General features: G+C 55.4%; 1 protein-coding gene across 5 annotated transcripts in view; it reads right to left on the bottom strand.

Moving 5' to 3' along the window:
* Positions 1–890: 890 nt before the first annotated feature.
* The window catches only part of SPATA13 (spermatogenesis associated 13), a 233,486-nt gene continuing 224,442 nt past the window's right edge, over positions 891–9,934 (bottom strand). For all 5 annotated transcript variants that reach the window (XM_070380509.1, XM_070380510.1, XM_070380511.1 and 2 more), the window contains 4 exons: positions 9,669–9,798; positions 7,662–8,034; positions 5,931–6,005; positions 891–4,539 (listed from right to left, as the gene is read on the bottom strand). In XM_070380509.1, coding sequence (XP_070236610.1) covers positions 4,364–4,539; positions 5,931–6,005; positions 7,662–8,034; positions 9,669–9,798 — 754 coding nt within the window. In that variant the 3' untranslated portion in view covers positions 891–4,363. The remainder of the gene's footprint in view (positions 4,540–5,930; positions 6,006–7,661; positions 8,035–9,668; positions 9,799–9,934) is intronic.

The raw sequence follows: 9,934 nt of genomic DNA, 5'->3' as shown, positions 1-9,934 counted from the left end.
CGCCCTCCTGTGTCGTTGGCACCACCCTCCGAATCCACATCCCCAGCCCATGAGCATAAGCCCCGCTTTCAGTCCAGCCAAAGGAGGTGGGGGTAGGTGGCTGTTCAGATAAAGAGTCAGCGGCAACCTCTGTGGGGACCCCTTCCTGGTGACCACCACAGCAACAGTGAGCCTTTGCTGACTTTTCTGAGCTGTTAGTTAGGGAGGGAAATTCCCTAATTTCCCCACTGGCCTGGCTCAGTGAACACAGCTGGCAGAGCCTCTCCGGGGAAGGGCCAGCAGCTGCCTCCTGCCCCTGGGAACCAGAACGGGCCTTCTCACTCAGGTTTGGCTTCTTCAGTCTCTTTTCAATGTTTGGGGGCTTTTCTTCAAGCCAAGGAGCTCCTCTGTTCCCTCAGAGACCTCTCTCTTCCACACTCACCCAGCAGTCTAACCAGGTCATTAAGGGTGACTTTTTGCCTAAAAGAAGTCTACTGGCATCCAGGCAGGGAACGAGTTGTAAACCCCAGAAAGCTTCCTAGACACTTACTCTCCACTTAAAATATGCTACACACTCACACATGCATACACACTCACACATGCATACACACACAAACATACACATATCACCCACACCCACCCCATACACTACACACACCCACTCATACACACACTACATACACACTCATACACTACACACACATGCATACACACACTACACACCCCTACCACCCACACCCACACCTCCCACACACATACCCACACTACGCACACTCATATACAGTCACAGTACACACACATACTCTACACACCCACATACACTCACCTATACACCATACACACATACATAATACACTCACAGCCCACACACACACCAGGCAACACACACACACTCAAATGCATTACTACAGTCAGTTTGACAAATTAACTTTAATATACAGATACAAAACAACAAATATAGATTCACAGCATTTACAAGAAATCATTCAAATAACATTGTAAATAAAATTTTTTTTACAAAAACTTCAGAGAAAGTACATACGTGTCATACAAACAATCCTATACAACATATGTCAGCTGACAACAGCTATGTCATCAGTTGGGAAGCTGTCACTTGACCTTGACAGATAACATCGTCTTGATGTTGATGAGTCAGAATTGAAGGAACAGGGCCTGGAAAGACTTGAGAAGTAAGTAAGTCAAACATGACGGCTGTTGATATTTACAAAAAAAAAAATAGACCAATTGTTAAATCACAGTTACAGTATCTTCTAAATTCGTGCTGGATACCTAATAAACAACAAAGAAGGTAATGTTAAGTTTGTTGTCACTAAATGTGCGTCCAGTGTTTTAAGTTCCAGGTTTTTTCCGAGATCAGATGTTTTCTACATGTTATTTTCAGAGTCTCTTGGATTCCACCTTTGTTGCGTACATCCTGAGAACAGCATTAGCCAGGTGACATTTTAATAGGAAGACAATTTGTAGGTTAAGATTATTATGGGGACAACTTTGGGACAGTCTGAGCTTGTCGTGTGCCCAGCATCCCTGGCCAGCAAGCCACATGGATCCACACTTGTTGACACTCAGTGGTGAGGGACACGTTTGTTTCTCTTCTCCCAAACATTACACACTCCAGTTTCTTCCCTGGCTCAGGTGGTTGGGCTGCTGTGTCCCAGCTGGGTAACCAAGTTGATCTGCGTCGAGAACCAGCAGTCTGGGCTTGTAGAGATTCCCAACTGATAAAGTGCTGGGCTGGGGCTTCTACCGAACATTTCTGTTGTGAAACAGGTTTTGGATTAAACGCACTTTTGCTCTGTGTCTAGACAGCAACGATGTAGGATCTGGGAGATTTCTGAACAGGCATGGAGCTCAGCCTCTGAAGTATGAATAAAAAGGCACGGCGATACTCAGAAGTGGGGTGGGGGTGGGCAGATGGGGGATGATGACGGAGATGTTTCCAACAACATAACGTCCACTGGATGGGGAGTGGGGTGAAGATCAGATCAGCTGAGAACAAACACACAAGTCCCAGGAAGAGGCTGGCAAATCATGCCTGCTTCTTCCAGTTTGCAAGCCAAAGACAAGGATGGTACTTCGCTAGGGCTTTAGAGATATCCCGCTTTATGATAGCTCACAACCTACTGAAAGACTATTCTACATTTTAGGCTTCATCAAAACCGAGAATGCTGCTTCGACCTGAGGCCATTTCCCAGGTCTCTCAACAAAGTTAGCAGAGACCTTAACTTGAGTAACAGAGTAAGTGAAATTTATCACAATGTTATTTTATCTTTCTGGGAGGCAGGTCCACCCATATTATGCAGTGTAGGGTTAAAAAGAAAAAAAAGGTAGGACAAAGAGAGATTTCCAGAGAAGTCCATACACAATCTGGACAGGAGGCTGTTTGTTTTGACTCCCTTTCTCTCCAAGCGGGAGACACAAGGAATCAAGAAGGAAGTTCGGCAAATGTGAAAACAGTACCCTGGCCCATCTATTCTGCAGGCATCTGCTAATAAACCCAAGGCAGACACACAGATTTAAAGAGGTCAAAGGATGCTACATCCTTTTAAACGTATTTTAGTGATTTTTCAGATCACCTGAAAACCCAAGCGGGAGTCATCTGAGATGGACATCTGACCAAGTGACCGCTGCTTGTACAGACAGGCTGGGGGGTGGGGGGTGAGCAGCCTGGGGCACTCATGGCTCCTTCATCGGGAAGCCCCAGGGGAAAGAAGAGAGGGGAGCAAGGAGTCGGGGATGGGCCGGGAGACAGACCAGGGCTGCCAACAGCACCTCCAACCCTTGGTCCCCATGCTCTAGGGATGGGGGAGCTGGGGGAACTGGGGGAGGTCAGGGGAGAAGAAGGCCTGCTGGATGCTTCTGCACTGGAGCCGAGTCCTCACTGGAAATGTAACATGAGCAACTGATTTGCCTTACTTCCTCAAAGTAATTCTCTTTTACTAAAAAAACAACCAACCAACCAAGCAACCCAACCGTCCACAACTGCCATATACACACACAACTCTGTTTAGCACAGAGCGCCTACAGTTTCTGCTGGGGGGCCCCACGAGAATATATTATGCCTTGTTAGTAAAAAAAGGTCAGTTATATAAATGCAACTAGAATGGAGACGTCTATTCAAAAAGGAAACACACACGAGGAGCCACAGCACCTCCTGGGAAGCCCCCTCACAGAAGGGGCCTTCATTCGGGATCCGGGGCCCGAGGTGCCCAGAGGGAGCATCTCCCTGGGGGGGCGGCTCTGGGACCACACCTGGAGGTTCAGGTATCCCCCGTGAGGACAGCACAGGTGTGTTGATGCTCAAGCAGGGGCCTGGTAGAAAAGAGGGGCTTCCGTGCTTTCAACATCACAGAGAGATTCTCAAGCAGACAACGCCAGGGCCCGACTGGACCCCCACCCAAGGAGGACGGGCGGCTCTCCCCCCGGCACCTTTACAAGTATTTTCATCAAAATTTATGACGAGACAAAGGCAGGGGGATGACTGCAGACGGGTGTCTGCCACATGGCCCTCGCTGGAGAAGACTGCTCTCTATGGACCTGGATCTGTTTCGTCAGGTCTCTTTCATAAGAAACACATCTTCAGAAACCTGTCGACGTGTGCATCACCACACGGCTGGCACTACTGCTTGGGTTCATGTGACAAACGGAGGAACGTGGGGGAAGTGGGACCCTGGAGTCCCCTGCATTCCCAGCAGAAGGCCCGGCTGTGTCACTGTTGCTGGGTCAGGAAGGACAGATGGACAGGCACTGGGTGCTTTTTGAGCTGCTGCGTCTGCACGTTCACTTTATCATCAAACTAAGGGGAACGGGTTTTCTGTTGCAAATATATGTGTGTGAGCAGTTTCGTGGGTTCTGCCCAGGCAGTGGCGCATAGGAGGGGACTTGTGTACACAGGGAGCAGCAGGTCCCCCTCCCTGAAAGCCTCGGTGTCTCTGGGGCACACAGGTCTCTATGCACCTCGGACCCTGGACTGCATGCAGACACCGCACTGGTCTCCCCACCACCAAACATGGAAAAGGTGGATTCGGAAGTCGCCGGGCACCCTGGGACCCCTGCGAGGCTGCAGCACCCCTTCCCCCACATTAGAGGAGAGGGACAGCCCCGGCACTGCCCACCCCTTCAAGACAGGAAGGGCAGTGACCCAATCCTCCTCCTCCTGCTCCTCGGGGAGCACAGAGCCCTTGGCCCTGTCCCAAGCCTGGACCAGCTCGTCATCAGCGATGCTCCTGGGGCTCTGCCCAGTGTAACTTAGGAGCCCGAGGGGCAGCCGGGCCTCTGCTTCCCCAGGCGGGGCCAGGTCCTGTCCTTGGCTAGAGCGGAGCCCCAGGGAGGCCTCTCAGCACCAGGTCCCTGGGCCCCAGCCCCGTCACTTCCTGAAGGGGGCGAGCTTGTTGAAGGTGTGCCAGAAGAGCGACGGCTTCCTCTTGGGCTCAGCCAGGGCGAACACCTGCTGCTGCGGCAGGCTGCTGGGCACAGTGATGTGGCGCTGGTGGATGGGCCGCAGGCTCTGGAGCGGGGGCGCCGCGGGGCAGCCGCCATAGCCTGGGGTGGGGGTGCAGAGGGACAGCCACTCAGGACACAGGTCAGCCCAAAGGGAAGAGCCCCCCATGCTTCCTGGCCAACCTCCAGTCACATTTCCCAGGAGGACCCCAACGGCCGCCCAACAGACCCACTCAGATGCTGTGTGCTGGACACAGATGGCCTCTCCGAGGCCTCACCTAAACCCCGTCCCCGGCCGGCCCCGGGAGGCCCCGAGGCCGGGAAGGAGCTGGAGGCCGGGAAGGAGCTGGAGGCCGGGAAGGAGCTGGAAGCCAGGCACTGGCGGGGAAGGAAGTGGACGCTGTGTGGGGGGAGCGGCGGGGAGGCGCGCTCGGTGAGAGGCCGGTGTCGTCCGCTCACAGCCCGCTCACCACCGGCTGGAGGAGTTACTGGGTTTCTCTGAGCCTCGATTTTCCAGTCTCGGAGACGGAGGGTACAGTGCCCACCGTGGGGGTTATGGGTGAACGCAAGTAACATGCTTAGAATTGGTGGCACCGACGCCTCATCAAAATAACCAGAACTGTTTCTTTAGAGCCAGAATTTTAAACCTGCGCACCGGGGGTCGATAGTGAAGTGAAGTCAAAGTCGCTCAGTCGTGTCCGACTCTTTGCGACCCAGTGGATGATACAGTCTATGGAATTCTCCAGGCCCGAATAATGGAATGGGTAGCCGTTCCCTTCTCCAGGGGTCTTCCCAACCCAGGGATTGAACCCAGGTCGCCCACACTGTAGGCGGATTCTTTACCAGCTGAGCCACAAGGGAAGCCCAAGAACACTGGAGTGGGTAGCCTATCCCTTCTTCTCCAGCGGATCTTCCCCACCCAGGAATCTAACCGGGGTCTCCTGCCTTGCAGGCGGATTCTTTACCAACTGAGCTGAGGTATAATAAATTAGCTACAAGACCACAAGCTGACTGTGATGGTCAGCATGAGAGGAGGACAGAGCAGGGGTTCTGGAAGACGGGCTCTGGCCACAGGCCTCCCTTGTCCCCCAGCAGGAGAGAGAGAGCGACACGAGGGAACTCGGGGAAGGGGCAAGCTGGGCAACCCGGGAAACCTTAGCGCTCCTCCCAGCTGGCTTCCCTGTGGAGAATCCCTCTCTTGCCACCCATGCCCCTGCAGGCTCAGGGGGCAGAGCTGGGGGCCTACAAGCCCCCCGCCCCAAGTTTAAACCATCTTACAGACGCCTCTGCACACGGGAGCACGCACTGAAGTCTGTTCAAAACCAAACGCGGGTGGTTTTAAACCGTTCATTGCTTTCATCTGTCATTCTTTTTAACTCACACTTGTCTCCTCCACTCAGAGTGGGTCACACGTCACAACCTTGGGCATTTCTCCCCATTTTAATTCCAACGCTGACACACACTGAGGAGATGAAACCGTCTGCGAAACTCACCTTTTGACTTTCCGTGTGCTGCCTTTTGAGCATTTAACATGGCGAGTTTCTTCTGATTTTCTGAAATTTCCATTCCTGGATTTAGACACAAATGTGGTGTATATTCAAAACTCATGAAGACACTTCAGGATAAAACTTGCACCAAACCCACGTTAACCCTGAGGTCCTCTCTACAACCAAAGCAGAGAGCCTCAACTGTTAAGGAGGCAGAAGGGGCCGAAGAGGGCAGACAAGGAGGAGGGCTATCATCTGGACGGGCACACCACCATTTCCCACACCGGGACCCCATGCAGACCAACCACTTGTGTAAACCCAGATGGACAGACACACAGGGCCTCCCTCACTGTCCCCCCACAAGGAGGGTGCTGGGGGAGGCCAAGCCACAGGCCTTGTGAAAGCTTGGCTTCACCCCAAGCAGAGGTGACATCTGAGCCAGGGGTGCTGGCTCCTGCACCCCTACTGCAGACCACGTGGACAAGGGCCAAGGGCAAGGCTGAGCGGGGCCGCGTGGCCGTGTTGTTCTGGGCAGGCCCTCCACCCTGAAGCCAGAGACCTGGGCTCTGCCTGTGCAGCTGGCCGGCCTGGACCCACTGCCGGGACCCCCTCTACCTTGTGGAAAGGTAGAATGTCCTGGGCCTTGGCCCCTCAACACACCTGACCCCTGTCCTGACAGGCCCTAGGGTCCCCTCCAGGCTCCGGGCCCCAGACCTGCCCGGCCCTCCACCTCCTTCCCGCTCTCCACGCCTGCCTGGTTCATGATGCCAGGATGCGTCCAAGTAGGAGACACTGAACATACACGACAGGCTAGGCAAGGCCGGGGTGCCTATATCACCCCACACGTGCCCGGGCCACAGGCCTGCCGGCCCCTGGAGGACACATTCACTCCTCCCCCTCATCTGCTCGCCCACCTATCCCTGTCGCCCAAGCCCCAGCTACAGGGAAGCATGGCTGTGCCAAGAGGGGTACGGTCAGGCCCGACTGGGGCAAAGCTGAGAAGCAGTCACTGCTCTGCCTGACTGGTGAGACCTGGGAGGCCTCCCATGGGTGAGAGTCTCCGTGGTGGACTTGTGTGAGTCAGGGGAGGCTGCTGAAGCCCCTCCTGGTTTCCAGGCAAGCTCCCCTCATAGCAGGGCCAACCTCAGCCCCTGAGGTCTGGGGCCCGTAGGCTGCAGACGCCACCCTACACCCCACCGTCTCCGGGGCCCAGGCCTTGTCTCCATATGGCCGTCTGTGCTCAGACCCCTGCCATGCCTGGGGGTAGCTCTGGGCTGGGCTTGGAGACCTGGGTGTAGGGGGCTGGGGTGTCGTAAATACCAGGCCTGGCAGCTCCAGCCTAGGGGAGTGGGAGCTGAAAGACAGGAGGGGGCTGGGCAGGAAGCAAGGCTGCCCTAGCGGCCCTGAGCTCTGGGGCGGGGAGGGGGCTGCTGGGCCGGGACAGACAGGGAAGTGAGGTGGATGCACCGTGTGTGATGTGCAGAGCAGAGCTGGAGAGCAGACGTCAGGCTCCCTGTGGTGGGGGGGGAGGTGGCGGTGTGTGTTAAAAACTCCACCAGCCGTGCTCTAAGCTAAGAGTGGGCGGGGCCCTGGGCCTCAGTTTCCTCATCTGTGAAACAAACACTGGACCCACAGCACCTTGCCCTGTCGATCCCGTCAGTAGGTTCGGGAACAGGAGGACCTGCGGATGGCTCCCCGGCCTCCTCCCCGTGGGGGTGAGCGGGGCTCCAGGCTCACCCAGCGCCCGGTCCTCCTGCACCCGCCGGCGCTCGTCCCTGAAGGCCTGCAGCCACCGCGCCTTGTCTTCGGGCTTCCTGGCGCAGAACAGGTGCACCTCGTCGCCCGTGCGGCTGGCCAGCCTGAAGGCGTTCCTAAGGCCTGGCCCGCGGGCGCCGTCGCGGCCGTCTTCCAGGTCCACCAGCTCCACGGCATCCGTGTCGGCGCGGCCGCGGTAGTAGAGCACGTCCCTGCGCAGCAGGTCCTTCTTGCAGAACACCAGCTGGTGGTCGAACAGGAAGAAGGTGCGCTGCTGGCTCTTGCCCTGCCGTGTGACGCTGGTCAGCTCCCCAGAGTGGATCAGCTCCGAGCTGCGCTCCAGGAGGTCCTGGCCCTGGGGGCAGGGGTGCAAGCACATCCGAGGTCACCCAAGGGGAGGTCTCCTCCAGGTGCCGGGGGTACAGGGGGACCCTGGCAGGAACCCTCCTCAGGCGGCCAGGTACATGGGGCCCACATGTGGGGCAGGCCCCCAAAGGCTGGTCAGATCTCGCTGACAGCCTCCTCAGGTGGGGAATTTCTTATCTTTTAGACTCCATGAGAAAATGTGAGCGAGCCCGTGTATCACCTAAGGGGTCCCTCTATCAGAGAGACCTGGTGAAAAATGCTGGGTGGAGGGACCCCACCGGGAGCCGAAAGGGCAGCGGGCCTAGACGGACCCTGAGAGCGCGGGGGCCCCCTGCGGCTGGGCGCTTAGGCTGCAGGCAGGGAGCTTCTGAGTCAGGCAGCAGCTCCCTGCATAACCAGCTCAGGGCCCCGGAGACAAAAAGCCAGATGGCACGATGCCAGCAAGAAACTGGTAAGCTTCAGACAACAAATGATCCCCGAGACGTCAGAGTGCAAGGGCAAGAGGAAAAACACACTTCTGTAGTATTTAAGTTGGATCTAACCCAACATAACTTTATGCTATTTGCTATGATACTGGCCTTTAACATTTTATTCTCCCTTGATCCCAGTTATACAGTATTTTTGGAGGCAAAGGATCCTGACTGTGAAATACTAGCCTGCAGGGATTCTGTGCCCCAACTTCCTCACTCACAGAACAGGAGGCTGAGACCCAGGGAATGTGAGCACCTTGAAATAGTATTTCTCTCAGTGCTCACTGCTGTCACCCGCTTTAGTTAAAAAAGTTCCACTTCCTCACTGCTTGGGGAGAGTGAGTTCTGACAGCTGATCAGAGGCAGGACGCCCCCTGCTGGATCTCAGTCGTCTGCACGTCATGGGCTTGTCCTTGGTGATGGCCAGGGGCCCATTCTGCTCCCTCACCTTTCTGTGCCTCAGTTTCCCCGTCTGTTAAATGGGGTAATAATAGTTCCTACTCCCTAGGACTGTTGAGAGGCTTAAATGAGTTCATATATTTAAACGGCTTAGACCAGAGCCAGGCATGTGTGAATCCAATACAAGTACAAGCTCTAGCTGCTGTCACTGTTGTTTTTATAAATAAAAGCGTGCGTGTATGTGTGTGTGTGTGCATGTGTGTGTGTGTGCATATGTGTGTGTGCACACGCTGGACCACCACTCAGGCTGTGTGTCAGTGCTGCCCTGCACCGCCTCACACAGCCCTCACCAGCCCTGCAGGAAACTCCTCTCCTGCCTGACCCCCGCCTTACAGATGGAGCATCCCTCTCGCCCAGGTCACAGGGGACACGCACTCCCACTTCCACACAACCTGCTGCTCTGTGGGCACGCTCCAGCCGCCCTCATGGAGCCCATCAGGCAGGAGGGAAAAAGGATGTACCCAATAAACTGATTATTGGGTACTCTGAAGACGCTCTTCAGAGTACTTCCCAGTGGAGGTGGAGGGTCAAGCATCTGACTGCTAACTTCAACAGCATGAATCAAAACATCACACCACGGAAGCCATGGGCAGAGGGAACCTATCACAGGTTGTGAAGTGCGTCATCCCACCAGGGGACCACAGGCAGGGGGTGAAGGGGCGTTCGGTGCTGAGGGCCATGGGCTCCAACTTGCCTCCCAGCCCACGATGGACACCTGCCACCGCGCGATCTTGTCTATGCTTTCCAGCTTGCGTTTCCGCTCATTGATCAGGCAGGCGACATTCTTCATGGCCTCGTACGCTGCCTTTATGTTGTCGTAATCACTGCAAAGTAAGGGGTTACTTTTAACCACGTAACAGGCGACAGGCAAACGAGGACACAAGAAGCAACACGCTCCACCCTTGATTGTATACTGACAGCCTAGACAGGACGGCCTCTAAACAACAGCCATTGTTCCTC

Source organism: Bos mutus, chromosome 12 (genome assembly GCF_027580195.1).
Source record: "Bos mutus isolate GX-2022 chromosome 12, NWIPB_WYAK_1.1, whole genome shotgun sequence".
NCBI lineage: Eukaryota > Metazoa > Chordata > Mammalia > Artiodactyla > Bovidae > Bos > Bos mutus.
Note: the sequence above shows the minus strand (reverse complement) of the source record. Positions and strands in the feature narration are given on the sequence as shown.